At 39.9% G+C, this 25,716-nt stretch overlaps 1 protein-coding gene across 11 annotated transcripts in view; it reads right to left on the bottom strand.

Annotated features, from left to right (window-relative positions):
- hdac4 (histone deacetylase 4) overlaps positions 1 to 25,716 on the bottom strand; it is a 497,199-nt gene that overhangs the window by 88,495 nt on the left and 382,988 nt on the right. For all 11 annotated transcript variants that reach the window (XM_072578375.1, XM_072578377.1, XM_072578374.1 and 8 more), the window contains one exon: positions 8,389 to 8,652. In XM_072578375.1, the coding sequence (XP_072434476.1) occupies positions 8,389 to 8,652 (264 nt within the window). The remainder of the gene's footprint in view (positions 1 to 8,388; positions 8,653 to 25,716) is intronic.

Genomic DNA, 25,716 nt, shown 5'->3' with positions numbered 1-25,716 from the left:
GTGCTGAGAACCTACAGAAAACACCTGCTGAGCCTTTGAAGTAGACAGATTAATGATCGTCTCTTGCATGCTTTGAACTGTGTTTGGAGCAATTTGTAATCTAGCTGAACAGTGCTGCTCATTAGAGATAAAACAGACCCTTTCATTCCAGAGGTGAAGTCATGCTTTCGCTCGTTGCAGTTTAAAAAGTCTTGCCTTAACCAACATTCAGAAACAATTAAATAGCCCTAGAACTATACTGATTTTCAATTACTCAAGAATAGTAACCAAGATCTTATACCTTTAAAACTCAAGACTTAAATTTTGGGAAATTTATTCTAATATAAGTGGGATTCCAACATTTTAGTTTATTTTGGAAATGAAACATGCACATTAATTCACTCCACTTCCAACTCATTGATAAATCTTCATTTTCAAAAGCCCTTTGAATAAAACTGTTGAGATTTCCAGAGTCATTTTTACTTTATGATGCAAAAGGAAGGTAATGCTATAAGGCAAGACGGGGGGTGACAGTTTCTCCATATAGTAACAGGCAGATATGGAGTGAAGTATTTAACAGTAACTGAATTCCAAAATATTGTAACTTTGACTTAATATTTCCAATGTACTGTCAGCTAATTAAATCAAAGATAATAAAATTGTAGATGATTAATTTCAACAATTTAAAATCTCCATCTAAAAATCTTTGAAGTTCTTTCTTACTTTTCCTAAAATGAAGCGACTAGCAGTAGCAAAATAATATGCTCTGCATTAAATTCAATCTTGACCTACAAGAACAGTCCCTTCTAATTTAAACATACGTTTCATTCCTTTCTTTGGCATTCTGAAATTCTATCCTTTTCCCTCTTACTGTCATAAAAGCTGCTTTTTGATTTCTTTGTACATCAGGAAAAGGTCTTGACAGATCAATCAAAGCTTCAAGACTTCTATCAGGAAACAATTCTGTTTTCTGTTCAAATTAATGACATCACCAACAAAGCAGCCACAAGAGTTCTTTCCTCCTAGATGTTATCAATGGGATGGGATAAAGTTTAAAATTAACTTTTTCAACTATACCATAAGCACATCCCCATCGGTAAATCTAAGCTACAGAATTCCACTGGTGTCAATTCTGCTAAACTGAGAATTTGCTAAAAATATTACAAAGACATCAGAAACCACTTAGGTCTCAGGAAAGTTAATCAGAGCCCTTTCAGGTAACCATGAAGCACAGCCTCTCTGTCAAGTTAGTATTGATGTTCCAAATGTTTTCTTGCAGCTGTATTTCCATGCATTGGCACATTTAGACTCGGTTAGCCCCTTGTGGAATTTACATCCAGTATGATACCGTGTACTTTCCTTATTGGCTACATGCATAAGCTTTTGGGTGCTGACACGTCACTAGAATTGCAATGTTCCTATGAATCTGCTTACAGACAGACGTCCTGGCTAGCTATCTCTCATGGGCACGCAACAGAAAACAAGGTGCCACAAGAGACTTAATTTGAAAGGAATACTATTTCTCCATACAAACATAATCTGAAATCCCTGCGGAATCCAATTGCAAAAGACTGTTCTGGTACCTTCTGTGACTATTTAGCTGGTATCAACAAAAATGCACAACATTAGTCTCAAGGTACCATACTTAATTTTAGAAAAAAAGCTGACTAGCAGAAGCCAGGATCTGGGTATGTTAAAGACAATAACATACACAAACTTTTAACATCACAGGTGAGACATAATTCTTCAGATTATACAGTTTTAAGGAGAGTGGTTCTGTCTGTGGGTGGCCCAGCATATCACTGTCAGAGTTCTTCACGGTGATGTCACTGGTCCATCCATTTTCTGCTTTTTACTGATGACCTTCCTCAATAATAAAGTTAGAAGTGGGGATGTTAGTTTTTGATGGCGTTCAATCCCACTCAGTTTCTGAGATTGTGAAGTACGCTGTGCCTGCATGTAGCAAGATGTGGACAATATTAGTTTGATAACTGACAAGTACTTTTCCATTATGAAAATACTGAGCAATGAGCGTCTCCAAAAATACAAAAAATCAAACTGCAACGATTGATCAGAAACTTAACTGGATCACTTACATAAATACGATCGCTCAAAAAACAAGACAGAGGCTGGGAAGTCTGCGGCAGTAACTGACCACCTGACTCCACAAATCCTGTCCATCATTTACAAGGTACAAGACAAGATTATAATGAGATACTTCGAGGAGAAAATGAGGACTGCAGATGCTGGAGATCAGAGCTGAAAATGTGTTGCTGGAAAAGTGCAGGTCAGGATTCCTGAGGAAGGGCTGATGCCCGAAATGTCGATTCTCCTGTTCCTTGGATGCTGCCTGACCTGCTGCGCTTTTCCAGCAACACATTTTCAGCTATAATGAAATACTGCTCACTTAATTGGAGGGGTGCAGGTCTTTAAACACAAGAGGCTTGATACAATTCAGGACTAAACAGCCACTTGATTGGCAGCCCATCTACTATCTTGGACATACAGTGCTTTCACAAGTGACTACAGTAACTGCAACATATAATATCCACAAGATATACTGCAACAATATGACAAGGTTCCTAAAGCAATACCTTCCAAATGTGCGACAACTACTACCTTCAAGAATGCTACCATCACCTTCAAGTTCTTCTCCTAGTCTTAGATCATTCAGACTCAGGAATGTACCATCCTTCCTTTACTGTTGAATCATCTATATCCTTTGACTCCTTTTCTTACATCACTGGAGTGTACCTACATTACAAGGACTGAAAGTAGTTCATGAAAGTGGCCCACCACTGCATTCTCAAGGGTAATTATGAATCGGCAATCAATTCTGGCCTTGCTGGTGATTGCCACATCTCACAAATGAATAATTCTTAACGCTATACACTCTACTACAGCACATGTTGTAGTATACACTTTCTTGTGGAGCTTGACATATTGCATTAGTCACTCAGCTATGATCATATTTGACTATTCAAAACATTAGGGATGAATGCAACAAAACTGCCTTACATATTCATCTGCAGGCACTGATACTTCCACTGAAGTAACAAAGGCACCAAGTTTTTGAAAGGAATTTACACCTATAATCCAGACTCTCATATTAAGTGTCCGCACATTTCAATAGTAACAATTAATCTCCAAACAGGTCAATTTCCCTCTGCAGCAAAGAGGGGCTTTTCAAGTCAACATCACACGCTCTTGTAGTGGATCCATGCCATATTTTATAATATAAACTAGTTATTACAGATGCAATATTTAAATGGTATACCTTGACAACATAGTACAGTAGCTGTGACTTACTGGGGGTTGCAGTCCTTGGAGGCAAAGATATTTAAGAGATTTAGTACAGGTTTACAAGATGATAAGATTATCTAAAAGAGATTAGCTAAAAGAGTATCAAACACAGATTGAAGTTTTGTGCAACAGATGCAAGGGGGATATGAGGAAGAGCTTTTTGTTAGTGAGTGAGAATGAACTGAAACTTGCTGCCTCCAAGAATAGTGGATGTGAAGACGAAGAATAATTACAACAAGAAACAAGATGAACAGTTGAAGAAAAGGACCTTGCATTGCTACAGGAATGGGTCAGATTATATTGCTCTACAAAGAGCATGGACTCAATGAGTTCAATGGCATCCTTCTGTGTTTTCATGATGTTATGATGTGGACCTACCAGAATCACTAAAGAACAACCAAGACCAGGCGCAGACAAGGAATTAAAACGTGAAGTTTCAAATCTGAATAGTTTGTGCTCCACAACACCAGGATAAACCTTTATTCCTTCAGACATTAGCAGTCAGGAGCACTTCAATGTATTGTTATTAAGTAACAGAGGAGAAATAGTAAAAAAACTTTTGTGCAGGATTTGGAGAAATGAACTTCCCAAAATTGTTAATTCTACTGAAAACGCTTATGTAGAATACAAAATATAGAGTTGCAGCATCTTTAAGATTATGTGACAATGGATTTTTTTCATTCACTGTATCTCCTTTCGAACCTTTACTGACTCCTATATCTCTTGGGAATCACAGGAGCAAATATTTTGATGCAAATAAACCATCTTACAAAATCTTAAAACCATCTCAACAAAATCTTACTGCAGATTCAAAACAATTACATTTTAAAACTGCATCTTTAGTTTGAGAATAGCATTAATGTGCTCAATTTAGACAATCTATTATGATAACTAGATAAAGCAAAAATAGAGGTGAAGAGATGCTTTTATAAGAGATTTAATAAATATCTGGATATATTGATGTCATACAGTGATTTGAAGTCATCACCTATGACTCTGTCATACATATCAGAATGCTCAGAATAAACTGTTCAAAGTGCTGCATTCATGTATCTGGATGTAAATTTACAAAGAATTATGTGGCAATGAAAATCACATTGCAGCTTTTAAACAATAAATAATGACAAGGATTATATTATTCAACATATTACAAAATTGTACATGGTAAACACTGCATCTATTGAGTGGCGGTAGCGGAGGGAGTGAATGTTGGTGAATGTGGTGTCGATGTGCTTTGTCTTGGATTATGTCAAGATACTTGAATGCTGTTGGAGCTGAAATCATTTAGCTAAGTGACGAGTCAGGAGGTTACTAACTGCAGGATTCCTAGCCTCTGACCTGCTCTTGTAAACACTGGACTCACACTAGTTCAGTATTTTGCCAATGGTAAACTCTAGAATGTTGATAGCGAGGGATTTAGAGATTGTAATGCCACTGAATATCAAAGGGTGATGGTTAAATTATCTCCTGTTGGAGATAGTCACTTTGTCAGCCAAAGCATGGATATTATCCAAGTTTACTGCATTTGAACATGGACTGCTTCAGTATTTGGAGTTGTGAATGGTGCAGAACATGTTACAATCATCGGTGAACATCCCTACTTCTAACCTTATGACGGAAGAAAGGTCATTGATGAAGTGGTTGAATTTGGTTGGGCAGAAGACATTGCCCTGAGGAAAACTGCAGAGGTATCCTGAAGCTGAGATGACTGACCCTCAATAACCACAATCATCATCTTTTGGGTCAAGTTTGTCTCTAACCAGTGGAGAATTTCCTCTCCAATTCCCATGACTCCAGTTCCTCTCCTTGATTCCACAGTTGGACCAATGTGGTCTAGATGACAAGAACAGCCATCCTCACATCTCACCAATTCTAGCTTTGAAATCTGGCAGTGGCAGATGTGGGCATCAGTCTGAAATAACATCCATTCAGAATATTTAATCCTTCACTTGATGATTTTCAATGGCAACAATGGAGAGATCAGATGGAAAGTTCCATGAACTATTGCTGGACTCACTATCAGGTAGTATCATACATCAGCTCCAACTTTCTGAATCGGAATCACAAAACAATCAAATATTACTTGGAACAGAATTCTCTGGGTTATTCAGAAGGCAGTTAGACATTATAAAAAGGAAATAGCAGACTTTTCTGGAATGATAAACTCAATGGGCTAAGTAGCCTTCTTCACCATTACTTGCATCTTGGCAAATGATACTATTTTAAAATCCAAAATTATCAGGTTTTTAAAAATATTTAACAATTTTCTTCAGCACAACAGAGGATAGTTTACATCAGAAGTTAAATACCAGTCAGGTCTATAACCTGGACAACAAAATGGAATAATCTTATGGAGCCTCAAAACAAAGTTTGTAGTGTTACTAACTCAAAAAAAATCATTGTCTTTAAATTTCTATGCAACATGATATTTTTCAAATGGAATCATTCTGTGAGAATAATTAAGTTTAAATATTTCTGAAATACGACAGAAATAAACTTAATCCATCTTTTGACTAATGACATTTTATTTGTTGTTTGCTTGTGAATATTTCTATCAAAATTTAACAATTCTAGCAACACCGCTTTCCATTGACCAAGATTACTGCTTTCACTCTGACACTGATTCTTCTGTTCTATGTCCTGGCCAAAGACTGGAGTTAGATTTTACTCTTGGGTACCGAGGTTCTGTTTGTGTGAACTGCAGCCAACCCGTGACAACCAGCTGAAATAAAGAAACACATGAGGCCAAGATGTGTTTACCTTTGGCAAAGACCACACACAATTCATGGTCCACAGTATTTATTTGTTCTTTTGAATACAAATGAAAAGTATATTACATGGCTGCCCATAGACAGAGGAAGGAAGTAACATTCTTCCAATTTACATTTAAAAAACCTAGCAAGACAGCAGAAAAAGAAATCAAACAAGTCAGTAACTAACATTACACTTGTATGTTGTATTTGTGCAATTATATTGTAATATTAAAATTACAATAAAAATCTGAAGAATGTTGCAATAAATATGGATTTTAACTTTTAGTGGGAAGCCAGCAAAGTAGATGGCGTTACTGACCAGCAACTTAAGTCAAAAGCTGGCAGGTTGAACTCATCCTGCATTCAGGCTGAACTGGAACGTTGATGACTGCCTCGGTGCAGCGTCCTGCACCCAGGCTGAACTGGAGCAGTTCATCGAATTCACCCAGAAATTTCACCCTGCCCTCAAATTCACTTGGTCCATCTCAGACACCTCCCCCTCCTTTCTTGACCTCACCATTTCCATCTCCGGCGACAGTCTCCAGACAGATGTTTATTACAAACCCACAGACTTCCATAAGTACCTGGACTAAGCCTCCTGCAAGAACTCCATCCCATTCTCCCAATTCCTCAGCTTCTGCCGCATTTGCTCAGACGAAGAGACATTCCACTCGCGCGTGCCCCAGATGTCCTCCTATTTCGAACAACATGCTTTTCCTCCCTGTCATCCAGACAGCCCTCCACCACACCACCTCCATTCCACTGCTCTAAACCAAAGCCCCCCAAAGCAATATAGACAGAGTCCCCCTTGTTCACCCACCAGTTTCTGCATCATCCTTAAACATCTTTAATTCTCATCAACTCCAACTAGACCCCACCACCAAGAATATCTTCCCCTCCCCACCCCTCTCTGACTTTCACAAGGACCGTTTCCTTTGACAGTCCTTGGCTTGCGCCACCCTCCCCACTAACCACACCCCTTGAACACCCAGGTACTTTCCCCTGCAATCAGAAAAGATGCAAAAGCTGTTGGCATACCATCCCCTTCACTCCTTCAAGGGCCCCAAACAGTCCTTCCAGGTGAGACAGAAGTTCACCTGCCTCTCTTCCAACCTAGTTTACTGAATCAGGTGCTCCTGATGTGGTCTTCTCTACATTGGGGAGACCGAACATTAACTTAGGGAACAGTTCACTGAGTATTGCAGCCGGGCCCCCATGGGCCAACCAGACCTCCTAGTCACCGCCTATTTTAATTCCTCTTCCTACTCCCTTTCTGACATGACATCTTGTCATTCTCCATTGCCACAATGAAGCACACCGCAAACTAGAGGAATACACTTCATCTTCCATCTGGGCAACCTACAGCCCAGAGGACTCAAACTTGTGTTCTCCAATTTCAAATAACCTCCCTTCCCATCCCCTGACTCCCTTCCCAACCCCTTTCCTTCCCTGCCACCAACCGGATTTATTCCTCTCACAGAGTAACCAGTCATACCCTCTACCTGTCTTCACCTATCACCACTTCACTACCTAGCCCCTACCACCCCCTTTATCTGCGGCTTGTTATACCCAAACCGTCGACTTCTCCACCTCCTGATGCTGCTTCGCTTGCTGTGTTCTTCCACCCTCCTACTATTTTGTCTCTAACCAGGTTTAACAGCGTGACATGCACAGTTAAACTCAGAAATCATCAAGCTGTTGCACAAGTTCTGCTATTCTTAGTATGTCATCGATGTAGTTGGAATTCAAACACACAAAGGACAAGTTATGGTACTTACCCATTAAGTAAAAATTCAGAACACACCAGAAAGTATTAGAAATTGTTCACTGTAATTTTTAAGCATCATGCTCATTTTTATTAAATGCCAAGTATTCCTTGAAAATTAAGTTTTAACAGTGTGAAATCTAATTCCTTCAGACTTTAATTATTGTCACAAACTTAAAATAATCTTTCAGTTTTTAAAAAAGTCTTAGTCCCATCTCTATTTCCTTACAGGATTGTATACAGAATTGAGTATTCTAATGAAAGAGTACCATGTTATTGTGCTACAAAATGTAGTGCAAATGTCCAAAGAACGTAGAAGTGCAATAAATAGGCAGCATCTTTTATTCACTGCTGATGCAAAATCTGGGCCTTCCATTTGCGGATAAACAAACGACATTAACCTGAAAAGATGATCCGGTGGAAGTTCTATAATGGGTTTAATTTTAAGCACACTATGAAAGTTATCTTGGAGTTATCTACTTATGCAATCTTACTGTGCATTTCTACATGACTCAGCATGGTCAGCTGAATTTGTACCAAGTCACTGATATAATACAAATATTTATAATTACTAAAACACACAAATACCTGTCTGAAGAGTAGTTCCTGCTGTTGTTCTGCCTGCCTCTTCCTTTGCTCCAGCTGTTCTCGCTGCTCGTCCTCTTCCTCATCACTTTCAATTGGCTCTTGTTTGACCTGTACCACCTTGTTCATAATTGTAGACTCATTCTGATTGACACTTCTGTCTGAGTATGGTTCTTCTGGCATGGCCTGATGTTCTCGGAGCTCCTCTTCAGTTTCTTCAGGGTGACTTTCATGTTGCCTGGGCTGTTCGCTAGGCTTTGGCATCAACTGTTAAATAATGGGCAGAGGGAAAGAGTTGTTAAATAATTAATCAAATCAAGGCTCATAGCTAACTTTATTGCAACTGCATACTTCTATTTCAGAGTCTGTCTTTAAATTTTTCAGGTTTGAAAAATGTTACTTTATTATATTGTGTCAATAATTCCATAATACTGTGAAATGTTATCTTCTTTGAAGAACTACAGGTTATTTTATTATAAATTTTCAGTGACACTGTCATAATTATTAAACTTTAGTTGTCACATCATACTTTTTCCATATATTATGAAGCAATTTTATTCTTTTATACCAAACAATAACTCAACTCAAAAATATTGGAGAAACTCAGCAGGTCTAGTGGTACCTGTGGAGAGAGAAATAGAGTTAACATTTTGAGTCGGATTTGATTCTTCTTTCAGGAGATCATCTTTCGGATTTGATGTTAAAACAAATAAGTGAGTAACAATTTCGCAACTACTATTTCACAGAACAGCAAATTATTCATTCCTAAACCAAAATCAGAAAAATATCACATTGCTGTTTTGTAAGCAAAAATTGGCTGCTATGTTCCCTGCATTGCAATGGTGACTATATTTCAAAGGTAACTAATTGGCTGTGAGGTATTTCATATTGCCCGGTGGTCATGAAAAGCACTATATAAATGCAAATCTTTATTTTCTTTATCACTGGGGTGGAAATGGGGATTTTATACACTATGTATGTAGATATGTAAATTATAAGCAAGTTAAGTAGACATATAAAAACTGTGCAAGTTAAATAAGCAAATGAATGAAAGAGACAACTAAGTTATGAATAAATTCAAAGTTTACAATGGAATAGAATGGAAGGAGGTCTGGTGGTGACAACATTTGCTAGAATAGCTCAAAGGAGAGAATAAAAATGTAAAATGTGTGCAGATAAATATGAAAATGAGGCTAAGGTGGGTAAATGAAGTTGAGGTACAGATCACCCATCAACTAAAGATCAGAGCCGGCCTGAGGGGGCTGAATGGCCTTTTCTATTCAGACATTTAAAAGTTGCACACGTCATTTAAAAGTTCCTCCTGTATGACATTTAACCACATTAAGTGCAACTAAGTAGAGTTCTAAACAAGGGGATTTATATTTAACAGACAGTGGATCTACATCCCAACCTGTGCAGAGCTAGTCAGAGAATACTTCTCCAGTGGAACTGACAGGCTAGGAAATGTTTGATTGGTGAAACTGCAGAGGCACAGCTATAGCCAGGTGAGGCTGCTTTTCTGAGAAAACTTGATGGGTGACTTCAACATGGAAGATGCTTATGAAGTTCTACCTTGAACCTTGAATGAAGAGCCAGTGAAACACCTATACCATGTGCCTTTTCCTCAGCCATAATGTTACTCCACATGGGGAGGGGGTGGAATGGACATGGATCCAACTTCAAGGGATTAAGATCCTCAACACATGTAGAGGGTGAGTTCCCTTGATTTGTCCAAGGGTGCTCATGTTTTCAAGGTGTGTCATTGCTGAAATATGGAGCAAGCCTCTTTGTCAAGAGATCAAAGTAAACACTGGGCACCAAGGTGTCTATCAGTAGTGTGCTACTCTTCTCCAGGCTTTTCACAAGATGATATACCCTTTTGTCCTGGATGGAGAGAAGGGAGCAGGTTATAAGTATTAGTAATGGTTTGTCAAATAGAAAGAAGGACAACAACTTGTGAGGCATTGGTGTGAGCAATAGGATTGGGCAGAGTCTGAGTGTTGGCTGCTCAAAATGGGAATATGTGGAGCCTGGAGTGAGTGGAATCAGTGGAGCTGTAAAGTGTGTTGCTCGGAGAATGCCAGGAAAATGAGTGTGGGCTTGGCACCTGTAATTCCTCCGTCATTAATTTTCCCCACCCTCTTGATGCACTGTATCCAGGCCAGAAGGACTACACTACTTCTGCTGACTTGCTTAGTGATTTCCATCCATGCCTACTCCGTTGCGGAGGTGGCTCACCTCTGTCTGTTCTTAGGAGAGCTCACTGCAGTCTCAAAATTCCATGTTGAACCATTCTTGCTGAGGCCACGATCCTTTCAATTAGAATTTTTTTAAAAAAGGATCAATGAATCATCCTGCCTGCCTTCTTTTTCTTGCTGACCAATCTGGTGACATAATGCTAATGCTACAGCTTGCTGGAGAGTTCATGGTTATAAATTTGCTAATGGTTCTGCTGTTACAGGGAACCATCAGTTGAAATTTGCACATCAATTGTTTGGCTCACCATAGCACTTTAATAGACATTGTTACAGTGCTTTTGTTATAATTATTACAATATTTTAAACTCTAAATTACAAAAACTACAACATGAAGTAAAACAATGAATTCTGCAAATGCATGTGTCCTATTTCCTTCTATTGTCTTTCCTGTTTATTATTCTACATACTGAAATAACTTCAGAGAGATCAGTATCGCATCACCAATTCACCCTATACTTATAATCGGAAAGGCCTTGACACTGGTCCAGCTCCTTCACAACCAGCTCTCAAGAGTGAACAGTTAACTTGTCAGTTATTTTGGAGTCTGATAGCATTGGACTGACTAAACTCATGCATAATGCTGTTAGGATTTAACAGATTTTTTTTCACTTTAGTAGTATCTATTATTTAGGCACTCAAGTTTTCGGTAGTAATAATCGTAGTAATAATCTCTGCTCTCTGAGCTTGGGATTTAACAGCAATTGGCAGAAATCCAGGGCAGAAGAGCTGAGGTCAGTGCAGCAAGTACACAAAGTGCATATCCCTGAAAATGTCCTCAGTCTGCACTGAAATATCTTGACAATGAGCAAAGAGAAACATAAACTAGGGACAACTGCAGCTTTGAACTGGAAAACCTTGGGATCTACAATTGTCACTAATTTGTAAAGAGTTGTCAAAAATATTATTTCATTAAAAGAGGGTTTAATTTTGTTCTCCTCAAAACAAATGCATGTCATTACTGTACCTATTATTTCCAATGTAATTTTAGTAAAAGGAAAAATAACTGGGTCATGTGGTGCACATTGGTCAAACAAAATATGTTTTCATTACATGCTTGGTTGCTTAATGGCAATTCTTCTCAGACCAAGATCTGTATCTTATCTGAACACTCTTGGAAACTTCATTTCCGCTAATAACGCATTGTATATTGTTCAGCCTTGGTCTTAGAAATGAAGACATGAGCATTCAAATCTTGTCTTCTCTGATGGCTGGCCATGTCTGTGAGCAGTCAGGTTCAGGAAATTAAACTGTATTATTTATGGGAAAAAAGATACTATGTAAGCCATTGGGATACAATGCATCTCCTTACGCCCACAAATCTATAGCAAATGTTAAATTACAAGGCTAAGAGTCACAAGAGGAGTTTAATGTGCTATTTTTTAAAAATTCCTTTCAAGCATTTAACTTGACACACATGAAAATGTAGTTTAGACAGATGTGTCCTACTATCACCTCCAATGCACTTGACTCTTCACAATCAAGTGATAAAACACTCTTTCCCACTCCTTCAATTTCAAATGCCATTGTCATGATTCTAAATTTAGTACCAAAAGTATCACTCAGTGGGCAATCGTTTAAGAGCCTAAAGCAATTGCAACTTCTGGACCAAGAAAAAAAATGCTGTACTGTCACAGTACAATAGAAACAATAACGTAAAATTTAGATACAGTAGTTATAATTTTTAATTGAGGAACAATTAGCTCCTGGTTAAATAAAAACTCAATTTTAAAATTTTCAACCTCATTTTCAAATCCCTCCATTGCCTTGCAACTTCCTATTACTGAATCTCTCTAGTTCCATAATCTTCCAAGACATTTGTGTTCCTATAATTCTGATATTGGCCATCTCAATTTCAATTGGTCCACCAATATTTGCTGTGCCTTCAGCTGCCTGGGCCACAGGCTCCAGAATTCTCTTCTAAAATTCCTTGTTGCTCTACCTCACTATCTTTCTTTAAGATATTTCTTCAAACTTAACTCCATGATGAAGCTTTTGGTCATTTGCCCTTATGTCTCCTCAAGTGGCTTGATCCTGTATTTTGTTTTATAAAGGCACTGGCCAAATCATCTTGGAGTGGTTTATCACATGAATTGGCCCACTACCGGCAGCTGAGCTTTTATACCTTAAAACACTGGAATTTTCTTGAAATCTTGCCACCTCATTGAATGCTTCCCTTTCCATCTTTGATGCCACTGTCCTCAGGAAAATATCTGCCATTCAGGTTATTTCTCCTTGCAGGTCACCTTTGATCTTTGAAGATAGGCGTTTAGCACAAACTGTGTAACCACCAACTATCAGATTTGGCCTACACCAAGACAACTGGGACATAGCTTTCCAAGTTGATCCCAGATAAGGAGTGGTTTTGACAGACAGCAAACATTATTCCCTTACTTCCTTCCACTACCATACGTCTCCTTACATCTACCTCCAACAGAAAGTGCAAAGAGATTGTGGATTTCTGTCAGTAGTGTTCTGACCATTAATTCAACTGTTTCTGCCTGACCCCACCCTTCCCCATGCCCATCAAATGGAATTTCTCTCAAAATTTCTCCTTGTTGTAAATCTGAACCTACGTTCTGTCTTCCTCTTAAGTTATCTCTGAACTTATCCATATACCACATACACCTCCTATCATCTCAATCATGGTCACTTTTGCAACCCTGATTTCCCTCACTCCAATGCCTTCAGGGTAGTCATGAGAAGTGACTGAGGAAGTTTCTGGGAGAAGTTGGCTTGCTAACCACACTTGAGTCGGAGATCATGGAGGACCTGGTGTCAAAGAACGGTGAAGCCCCAAACATTCCGTTACCTTCCTCCTTCTCGAGCCACTCCTCTAGGACAGTTACAGAATTTGTTTGTAAAACCTTTCCGCCTCTCCCTCTTTAAGACCCTCTTTAAAATCTACTTCTCTGATTAAACTTTTAGTCATTCCTCCTAATTTCTTTTACTTCAGTCAACTTTGCTGATTTTACATCTGAGAGATGCCTTGGAATGTTTCCTTGTGTAAATAATATTACGTAATTACAAGTTGCGATTGGTGATTGCAGAGCTAAGTGGGCTGGAGGTGGAGTTGGTTCAGCAAGGATAGGAGTGATGGACAAGAATGCAAAGGTCAAAAGGCCAACAAAAAGTTTTGAGAAAATTAAGGGTATTGGTGGTGGTACAGATATCATTTCAATGAAAAGAGGCAGAAGTGGCAATGGGTGAAGTTGGAAGTATACTGTTGGTAAGTACTTACTTCAAAGATGTTAATCATACTTTATTTGCAGAACTGAAGCAGACTGTATTAATGGGTTCAATATATAGTGTCATGCATATCTAGTCAGACATAGGATTGAGGAACATGGTTTATTTAACTAAATTGCTAGACTCAACAAGTTAAGTTCATGAATCAGAAGTCTCATTATTTTCCTAGATGTTGGCAAGTCACCGATGTAATGTGACTTCTATAATTATATTATCCACAAAACAAAATTGAAATACTTAATTGCAATTCATGGTTTATTAAAACCAAAATTAACTTAAAACATGTTCTAAGATCCAGGCATCAAGATGTTCATTAACTTGTAAATAAAGCCATTTTTAATTCATTCATGGGTTGTCACTGGCTGAACCAGCATTTACTGTCTGTCCCTAGTTGCCCATGAAAACATAGTGGTAAGCTGCTGTGATTATAACACACTCATAGATAATCAGGCTTATCTTCTGCACTGAATATGTTAATCATTTAATGGTTACACATACAACTTCTTTTCGTTACATCAAATGAGTCAATTCAACAATTCCAAGAATGTTAAGTGCAAGAGGCTCAATCTGCCAATATGACCAAACTCCTGTGGTTGAAACACTGACAAACTCGCTGCCAGATACTCTTGCATATTTTTGTGACAATAAATGAAGATTATTAAAGAATTAATACACCACATAAGCTGACTGCAATAGGAAGATTCAGAAGATCACTCTTTTCCTTTATCTTCTTCCCCACTCCCAAATCAAACACTAGTGTCTCCAATTACTTATGATTTCTTAAAGAAAAGTAAACACTACACTAGTTAATGCATGGATTAAAACTTCAAAGAAATGATAACATTTTAAAATAATAATCCAATTTGAAGGTACATCAGGCTACATCTTGCTACTCTTGTTGAGTCTCACTACTTACAACATCAACAGTGTAATGCAATTCTTTGAAATCCACAAGAGCAATTATAAACTATGTCACAATAGATGCAATGTAAAGGCTACAGAGTTGCCTTGACAACAATGGTAATAGACCACATGAATACTCTCATTTGATGTGGTCAATAGTAGACATACGCAGAATATAGTGGCAGATCGCCAAAAGTACAGCATTGACGTCAGAAGATTGTGCAACTGTCTCATCTTGGCTCGATAAACCTATAAACAATGAACAAGCATTGGACAGCCTTGCAATGGCATTAATATAGTGTTTGCAAAACATAGTCCTGAAATTAAATAGATGTAATAATATCTGGATGAAGAAATTCAAAACAAGTCAACAATACTTTTCCTCTGCAAAGTTGCTTTCCAATCCCTTTTCCTCCAACTCCAGTTAAGGCCACATACACTATATTAATTCAGCAAACATCTGAAAAGATGTCTGAAGTGTAAATAAACAGCTTTGCTTTAACATTAAAAAATTCATATAAATAATTTTCAAAATCCACAAATTTGCTTATTAAACAAATCATTTATTTAAGTGTGCAGATGTGCAGAGCCAAATGGTTGCAAAACACAGCACAGACACAATAAGGCAACTAGCACTGTTCTGTGCTGAACATTTTTGATTTTAAACTTTAATAAATGTCGTACTGGTAACTTAGTCTTCACACATACTATTGCAATATATTACAACATGAATCTTTAAACTATATCATGCTCATGATTAAAATATTTCAGTTATCCAAAAATCCTCTGTACAAGCTTGGCATTTTTAATTAGGATTTTGTGAAATATTATATCCATATTAGTCAGTTTTTCTTTCAATTACAGAAGTCCCTATAGTAATTTACTATTTCACTATTTGAAGCTAAAGAATAGGTTAACCGCATTTTGCCACGAGTATATCAACATAAGTACTGAGTATCACACTTGGCAAGCTTTTACCTTTGGCCCACAGCTTTGGATCCAGCTGTGAGTAAATGCAATGAAAAAGTCTTCTTTCTATGCTAGCTGTACATTGTCGTAAGAGATTTGCGCAGTTTCAACCCAATGACAGAATAAATCAGAATTCTGTAGTGTAACCCATATAATAAATAACCTGACCCGAGAGCACTTGTGCTCGCAGTGGATGTTAAAAAGTGGAAATGTGCCATTAACCAGCTCAAAGAGGTTCAAGAGCACAAATCCATGCAACTGCAAATAATTTAGAGAAGTGTACAATATTTCAGATTTTTTCCATGGATTATTCCAAACTCAAAATCCAAAGATATGCAATAATGAATCACAATCATGTACACAGATGTTTGTCATAGTTAGAATTGAAAATTACTCCTAAAATTCCTAAGCAATTATATCCAACTGCTCATAAAATCAAAATTTTCCAAATGGTTGGTCTTCCTTAGTCCAGCTATAAAATCAAATGTACAATCAGACTGTTCAGCTAGTTTGTCGGCCCAATGCTCTAAATCAATAAATCTTCAATTGAAAATGTGCAATTAATACAGTACAACTTAAACAGAGGAAGCAATCAGCATCATTGTTTGTTTGCTCAAGCTTATGTCAGTTTGAAATTAAAATGGTATTCACTGTGATGACAACTCTCACATTTACATTAGTTCAGCAGTGTGCAGAGATACCAAATGCACTTGGAATTGATTTGCTGATCCAAACTACACTTTAGTGCCTGCAACGTACTTCAATACACTTGACACAAACTCGCCTTCCCCCCCCTCAAAAAAGCACTAAGTGCACTTTCAAACAGCAGCTAAACATTTTGTTTGCTTTGTAAAATGGTGGAGAAAGCATAACATTAGCTAATTTCATTGAATAGTTCAGCACTGAAATAACAATTATATACAATATATATTAACCAAAAACGTAGAAATAATCAAATACTTATTTCACTTTAACTAGAAAGCAGTCATGTGTAATACGCTCCTCCCCACCTAGCTTGGAACACCTGTGGTGTCATCAGTTCAGAACACAAAACCACTCCATTCACATTTGAACTGAGTTAAGCACAATATTTATAAAACCCACAAAAGTGTTCTCATTTACTTAGTGGAGGAACTTTTCAGGTGAACAACAAGACTATGATTCATTAGAAGCATCAGAAGAATATCACACCTTGTTTAACACAAAAAGCTCGTTAAGTCATATCAGGTTTTTAAATTAATACCCATGACATCTGATTGAATAGATAGTTCAGCAGGAATAAACTTTATCCCATTTCCCCAGGGTACAAAAAATAAGGGGTAGTAGGTTTAAAGGGATTTAAGGAAAATTTGTTTCACCCAGTGAGTGGTGGATATTTGGAACTCACGGCCTAAAACCAGGTACAGGATGAGAGAGCTATTAAAAAAATTTAGAAATATTTAGAGGAGTGCTTGAAACAGCACAGCACACAAGGCTGTGAGTCAAGATTACAGAGGTGCTGGAAAAGCACAGCAGAACAGGCAACATCCAAGGAGCTGGAAAATTGATGTTTCGAGCAAAAGCCCTTCATCAGGAATGATGCAGGAAGCCTCCGGGTGGAAAGATAAATGGAAGGGGGGGGGGGGGGGGGGGGAGGAGGGGGGGACTGGGGAGAAGGTAGCGAAGAGTACAATAGGTGAACGGAGGTGGGGATGAAGGTGATAGGTTGGAGAGGAGGGTGGAGTGGATAGGCAGGAAGGGAGATTGGTAGGTAGGACAGGTCATGAGGATGGTGCTGAGCTGGAAGGTTGGAACTAGGGTAAGGTGTGGGGAGGGGAAACGAGGAAACTGGTGAAGTCCACATTGATGCCCTGGGGTTGAAGTGTTCCGAGATGGAAGATGAGGCATTCTTCCTCCAGGCATTGGGTGGCGAGGGAATGGTGATGGAGGAGGCTCAGGTCTTCATGTCCTCGGCAGAGTGGGAGGGGAATTTGAAATGTTCAGCCACGCAGCAGTGGGGTTGACTGGTGCGGGTGTCCTGTAGATGCTCCCTAACACGCTCTGTGAGGAGGCGGCCAGTCTCTCCAATGTAAAGACGACTGCATTGGGAGGAACAGATACAATAAATGACATTGGTGGATGTGCAGGTGAAACTTTGATGGATGTGGAAGGCTCCTCTGGGGCCTTGGATGGTGGTGAGGGGTGGGTGGGAGGAGATGTGGGCACAGGTTTTGCAATTCCTGCAGTAGCAGTGGAAGGTGCCAGGACGGTAGGGTGGGTTGTTGGAGGGAGTGGACCTGACCAGGTAGCCACTGAGGGAACAGTCTCTGTGGAAAGCGGAAAAGGGTGGAGAGGGAAATATATCCCTGGTGATGTGGTCCAATTTGTTGGTGGCAGTAATGTCAGCGGATGATGTGGTTATGAAGAGGTTGGTGGGATGGACGGCAAGGACCGGGGAGGGGGGGGTTCTGTCCTTGTTACACTTGGAGGGGTGGGGTTTGAGGGCGGAGGTGTGGGACATGGATGAAATGTGTTGGAGGGTATCTTCAACCACGTGGGAAGGGAAATTATGGTCTTTAAAGAAGGAGGCTATCTGGTGTGGTCTGTAGTGGTAGTGGGTGGCATGGTGGCTCAGTGGTTAGCACTGCTACCTCACAGTGCCTGGGTCCCAGGTTCAATGTCTGTGTGGAGTTTGCACATTCTCCCAGTGTCTGTATGGGTTTCGTCCGGGTGCTCTGGTTTCCCCCCCACAGTCCAAAAATGTGCAGGTTAGGTGAATTGGCCATGCTAAATTGCGCGTAGTGTTAGGTGAAAGGATCAATGTGGGGGAATGGGTCTGGGTGTGTTGCTGTTTGGAAGGTCAGTGTGGACTTGTTGGGCCGAAGGGCATGTTTCCACACTAAGTAATCTAATCTGGTCCTCCTGGGAGTAGATACAGCGGAGGTGGAGGATTTGGGAATACAGGATAGCATTTTTGCAGGAGGTAGGGTGGGAAGAGGTGTAATTCAGGTAGCTGTGGGACTCGGTGCATTTGAAAATGTAACTGTTATCATTAGCTTGCTAATTAATTTACATGGACCAAATGTTGGGAAGAGAAGATATGCCCTTGATGACTGGCATATCTCGATGGGTCAAAGGTAGTTTTTCATGCTGTAATACTCTATGCCATGAAATTACCCCACTAAGCACTGCCTATGTAATATCCTACAACTCCTTTCATTTTATTTCTTAATAGTTTCCCATTTCAAGCTACAAAAACCTTACTAAAACAAATACCTAATAATTATCTTACACTGGATAGAAATTGAGTTCTTAAGTATAAATTAATTAGCAAGCTAATGATAACAGTTACATTTTCAAATACTGAACTGTAGAACATAGAACATAGAACATAGAACAATACAGCACAGAACAGGCCCTTCGGCCCACGATGTTGTGCCGAACTTCTATCCTAGATTAAGCACCCATCCATGTACCTATCCAAATGCCGCTTAAAGGTCGCCAATGAATCTGACTCTACCACTCCCTCGGGCAGCGCATTCCATGCCCCCACCACTCTCTGGGTAAAGAACCCACCCCTGACATCTCCCCTATACCTTCCACCCTTCACCTTAAATTTATGTCCCCTTGTAACACTCTGTTGTACCCGGGGAAAAAGTTTCTGACTGTCTACTCTATCTATTCCTCTGATCATCTTATAAACCTCGATCAAGTCACCCCTCATCCTTCGCCGTTCCAACGAGAAAAGGCCGAGAACTCTCAACCTATCCTCGTACGACCTACTCTCCATTCCAGGCAACATCCTGGTAAATCTTCTCTGCACCCTCTCCAAAGCTTCCACATCTTTCCTAAAGTGAGGCGACCAGAACTGCACACAGTACTCCAAATGTGGCCTAACCAAAGTCCTGTACAGCTGCAACATCACCTCACGACTCTTGAATTCAATCCCTCTGCTAATGAACGATAATACTCCATAGGCCTTCTTACAAACTCTATCCACCTGAGTGGCAACCTTCAAAGATCTATGTACATAGACCCCAAGATCCCTCTGTTCCTCCACCTGACCAAGAACCCTACCATTAACCCTGTATTCTGCATTCTGATTTGTTCTTCCAAAATGGACAACCTCACACTTGGCAGGGTTGAACTCCATCTGCCACTCCTCAGCCCAGCTCTGCATCCTATCTAAGTCCCTCTGCAGCCGACAACAGCCCTCCTCACTGTCCACAACTCCACCTATCTTTGTATCATCTGCAAATTTACTGACCCACCCTTCGACTCCCTCCTCTAAGTCATTAATAAAAATTACAAACAGCAGAGGACCCAGAACTGATCCCTGCGGAACTCCACTTGTAACTGGACTCCATGCTGAATATTTACCATCTACCACCACTCTCTGACTTCTACCGGTTAGCCAGTTTTCTATCCAATTGGCCAAATTTCCCTCTATCCCATGCCTCCTGACTTTCCGCATAACCCTACCATGGGGAACCTTATCAAATGCCTTACTAAAATCCATGTACACTACATCCACTGCTCTACCCTCATCCACATGCTTGGTCACCTCCTCGAAGAATTCAATAAGACTTGTAAGGCAAGACCTACCCTTCACAAATCCGTGCTGGCTGTCCCTAATCAAGCAGTGTCTTTCCAGATACTCGTAAATCCTATCCCTCAGTACCCTTTCCATTACTTTGCCTGCCACAGAAGTAAGACTAACTGGCCTGTAATTCCCGGGGTTATCCCTATTCCCTTTTTTGAACAGGGGCACAACATTCGCTACTCTCCAGTCCCCTGGTACCACCCCAGTTGCCAGTGAAGACGAGAAGATCATTGCCAACGGTACTGCAATTTCCTCTCTTGCTTCCCACATAATCCTAGGATATATCCCGTCAGGCCCGGGGGACTTGTCTATCCTCAAGTTGTTCAAAATGTCCAACACATCTTCCTTCCTAACAGGTATCTCTTCTAGCTTATCAGTCCGTTTCACACTCTCCTCTTCAACAATACGGTCCCTCTCGTTCGTAAATACTGAAGAGAAGTACTTGTTCAAGACCTCTCCTATCTCTTCCGACTCAATACACAGTCTCCCACCACTGTCCTTGATCGGACCTACCCTCGTTCTCGTCATTCTCAGGTTTCTCACATATGCATAGAATGCCTTGGGGTTATCCTTGATCCTATCCGCCAGGGATTTTTCATGCCCTCTCTTAGCTCTCCTAATCCCTTTCTTCAGGTCCCTTCTGGCTATCCTGTATCCCTCCACTGCTCTGTCTGAACCTTGTTTCCTCAACCTTATGTAAGCCTCCTTCTTCCTCTTTACTAGACATTCAACCTCCCTCGACAACCAAGGCTCCCTCACACGACCATTTCTTCCCTGCCTGATCGGTACATACATATCAAGGACACGTCGTATCTGCTCCTTGAAAAAGTCCCACATTTCCACCACATCCTTCCCTAACAGCCTATGCTCCCAACGTATGCTCCTCAAATCCTGTCTTACAGCATCGTAATTTCCCTTCCCCCAATTGTAAACTGTAACAATGGTTTTTTATTTACATACTAAACTATTGAAGTTTATCCAATTCAACTGCCATTTATGGAGCTTTTTTGCATCAATTTTGAATTTTCAGAAAGCATTTGATAATGTGAGATTTGTCTAAAAAATGCAGGTGTATAGAACTGGCAGGAATTGGTTGCGATATAAGAGATAAAGTGTAGGATTAATGGTTTTGCTGAGGTCTTCAAATGTCAATGGAGGTGATTTATTCTTGATACGGAAATGATTTAGCTTTGGGAAGTACCATGTTGATATTTGTTATCATTACTAAAACCAAGCTTTTTTTTGAAAATGAAGAAAATCTGTGAGGGCTAGTTTAATTGAAGAGACAGTTAAGAGCTAGGTGTAATTTAAAGTGACGAGATGTATGGTAAAACAATTTTGGCAGGAAAAGGAATTTCTGTTCTATGGGACAATGTTAGAGTATATAGGTGAACAGACGAAGAAACTGGTCAACTCCCGTACCACAAAATGAAAAAAAAACTTGTGAATTGATAGCCTGTTTAACACTGCAGCCAACTTTGTTTCTCAGCTACTGGTTTTGACCATTTTCAGCACCTTTAATACAACATAGAACATTACAGTGCAGTACAGGCCCTTCAGCCCTCGATGTTGCGCTGACCAGTTATATCAATCTGAAGCCTGTCGAACCTACACTATTCCATGTACGTCCATATGTTTGTCCAATGACGATTTGAATGCACTGAAAGTTGGCGAATCTACTGCCGTTGCAGGCAAAGCATTCCATACCCTTACTACTCTCTGAGTAAAGAAACTACCTCTGACATCTGTCCTGTATCTATCACCCCTCAATTTAAAGCTATGCCCCCTCGTGCTCACCGTCACCATACTTGGAAAAAGGCTCTCCCTGTCCACCCTATCTAACCCTCTGATTATCTTGTATGCCTCTATTAAGTCACCTCTCAACCTTCTTCTCTCCAACGAAAACAGCCTCAAGTCCCTCAGCCTTTCCTCGTAAGACCTTCCCTCCATACCAGACAACATCCTAGTAAATCTCCTCTGCACCCTTTCCAAAGCTTCCACATTCTTCTTATAATGTGGTGACCAGAATTGTGCACAATACTCCAAGTGCGGTCGCACCAGAGTTTTGTACAGCTGCAGCATAACCTCCTGGTTCCGGAACTCAATCCCTCTATTAATAAAAGCTAAAACACTGTATGCCTTCTTAACAACCCTGTCAACCTGGGTGGCAACTTTCAAGGATCTGTGTACATGGACACCGAGATCTCTCTGCTCATCTACACTACCAAGAATCTTACCATTAGCCCAGTATTTTGCATTCTGGTTACTCCGACCAAAGTGTATCACCTCACACTTGTCCACATTAAACTCCATTTGCCACCTCTCAGCCCAGCTCTGCAGCTTATCTATGTCTCACTGTATCTATGTCTCAACATCCTTCATCACTATCCACAACTCCACCGACCTTAGTGTCGTCTGCGAATTTACTAACTCACCTTTCTACGCTCTCAACCAGGTCATTTATAAAAATGACGAACAGCAGTGGTCCCAACACCGACCCTTGCGGTACACCACTAGTAACTGGATTCCAGGATGAACATTTCCCATCAACCACCGCCCTCTGTTGTCTTTCAGCAAGCCAATTACTGATCCAAACTGCTGTATCTCCCACAATCCCATTCCTCCACATTTTGTACAATAGCCTACTGTGGGGAACCCTATTGAATGCTTTGCTGAAATCCACATACACCACATCAACCGGTTTACTCTCATCTACCTGTTTGGTCACCTTCTCAAAGAACTCTAAGGTTTGTGAGGCACGACCTACCCTTCACAAAACCATGCTGACTATCTCTAATCAAATTATTCTTTTCTAGATGATTATAAATCCTATCTTATAACTTTTTCCAACACTTTACCAACAAGTGAAGTAAGGCTCACTGGTCTATAATTACCAGGGTTGTCTCTACTCCCCTTCTTGAACAGGGGAACAACATTTGCTATCCTCCAGTCTTCTGGCACTATTCCTGTAGACAATGACGATTTAAAGATCAATGTCAAAGGCTCGGCAATCTCCTCCCTGGCTTCCCAGAGGATCCTAGGATAAATCCCATCCGGCCCAGGGGACTTATCTATTTTTACACTCTGCAGGATTTCTAATACCTCTTTCTTGTGAACCTCAATCTCACCAAGTCTAGTAGCCTGTATCTCAGTATTCTCCTCGACAACATTGTCATTTTCTAGAGTGAATACTGTTGAAAAATATTCATTTAGTGCTTTCCCTATCTCCTCTGACTCCACACACAACTTCCCCTATTATCCTTGATTGGCCCTAATCTTACTCTCGTCATTCTTTTATTCCTTAAATACCTATCGAAAGCCTTAGGGTTTACCCTGATCCTATCCGCCAACAACTTCTCATGCCTCCTCCTGGCTCTTCTGAGCTCTCTCTTTAGGCCTTGAAAACAGTATAATATCTTGAAAATAGAAGTACTAATAAATAAAGCCACATATAAAAAGGATAGCAGCATTTTGGGTGCATAAACAGAGTACATTTGCATAAAAAGAAATGCTAGAAAGAGGAATCCATTTATATAGTGCCAATCAAGGATCACTGGATCTTCTAAAGAGGTATATAGTAAATGGAGCACTTCTGAAGTATCGTTACATAATGTAATAAACGAGGCAGCCAATTTACAAACAGTATTCTCCAACAAACAGCAATATGATAATGAGGAGGTAAGTTTTTTTGTGATGTTGATGCTGCAAGTAATAAATTGCCTGGCTCTTCAAAACAGACCCATGTAGTTTTTACAATCACCCAAGAGGGCAGTCATGGTCTAATGTTTCATCCTAGAGAAGGCACTTCCAATAGCGCAGTATTTTTTCGTTACTGCACTAACATTTGAACCCACAAGATTCTGGTCAGAGGTGAGAATGTGACCAAATAAGCCATGGCTGACAATAATGCCTTTCTGCAAAATGTTTAGACATAGTCACAGCTAATGTATATTCACAAAGCTGGTGTACCAGGCAGTTGCTTCCTTTCTTTCTACATATCTCAGATTTAAATGCAATAATTGAAACAATGTTCATTACAAATTAAGCCATTAGGTTATTCCCCTTCTAACTCCTGAACAAATGCAGCCATTTGTAAGCAATGCATTTCCTCAGGTTTTAAGAATTCCTGACACCTTTTCATACTACCAGGCAAAATACGGTACACATATAAAAGGACTGGAAATCCACCATATCTCACAAACCTCCGGATACAACAGTAAGGTGTATCAGCAGAAAGATACAGCCTCCATACTGAAGAAATATTAAAATGTAAATAGACCCAAGTATAGATCTACTATGTTCAGAGGGTCAAAGTAATTCAAGTAGATAAATTATGAACTTTGTACCAATACCACCCATTTCATATATCTGTTTGCAACCCTGGCTTCAGACCCATACCTCTTTGATTGCGAACTCTGCCTACTTCAAACACTCTAATGTTACCTGTCTTCCTCTCCTCCTTCAGCCATTCTGCTGCAAGACCATCAAGCCATGCTCATGTCACATCTAAGACTTGAGTATTCTAAAGTTCTCCTGGTGGACTTCAAATCAGCCATCTTCCATGAAATTCAATCTGGACAAAACTATTTGTGCCCATATTCTAACCTGCTCTAGTCTTGTTCACCCATCACATCGATGCTCCGATAATACTGGTTGTGTTTCAAATCCCGCACGGAAATTCCTCAGACTACCCCAGTAACATCTACAAAATTCTAAGAACGCGCTAGGAATCGGCAGTGCTAACCACTAAGCCACCATACTGTTGTAACAGTTTTTGTTTCCTTATGCTTCCTGTGAAATTTCTTGAAAACTTTGGCATTTTCCTACATTAAGATTAGATTACTTACAGTGTGGAAACAGGCACTTCGGCCCAACAAGTCTACACCGACCCGCCGAAGCGCAACCCACCCAGACCCATTCCCCTACATTTACTCCATTAGCCTAACACTATGGGCAATTTAGCATGGCCAATTCACCTAATCTGCACATTTTTGGACTGTGGGAAGAAATTGGAGTACCTGGAGGAAACCCACGCAGACAGAGGGAGAATGTGTAAACTCCACACAGACAGTCGCCCGAGGCGGGAACTGAACCCGCCTGGTGATGTGAGGCAGCAGTCCTAACCACTGTGCCACCGTATCGCCCATAAGGATGATATATAAATAGAACTGGTTGCTTTCAAGGTCAATATGTAGAATTAATTTTAAATCAGAATGTGCAAATTGTTGTTCAACCAGCAATGTAACTTTATTTACTCTTTCGTAGTTCTTTAACTACCAATTTTGTATAAAGACCCACTTTTGCCACCTATATGCTTGTTTACAGGTAGATGTTTCACTATAGTGCACGCTGAAAAAATATGCAACACTCACC

This window comes from Chiloscyllium punctatum, chromosome 10 (assembly GCF_047496795.1).
Source record: "Chiloscyllium punctatum isolate Juve2018m chromosome 10, sChiPun1.3, whole genome shotgun sequence".
Taxonomy (NCBI): Eukaryota; Metazoa; Chordata; class Chondrichthyes; order Orectolobiformes; family Hemiscylliidae; genus Chiloscyllium; species Chiloscyllium punctatum.
Note: the sequence above shows the minus strand (reverse complement) of the source record. Positions and strands in the feature narration are given on the sequence as shown.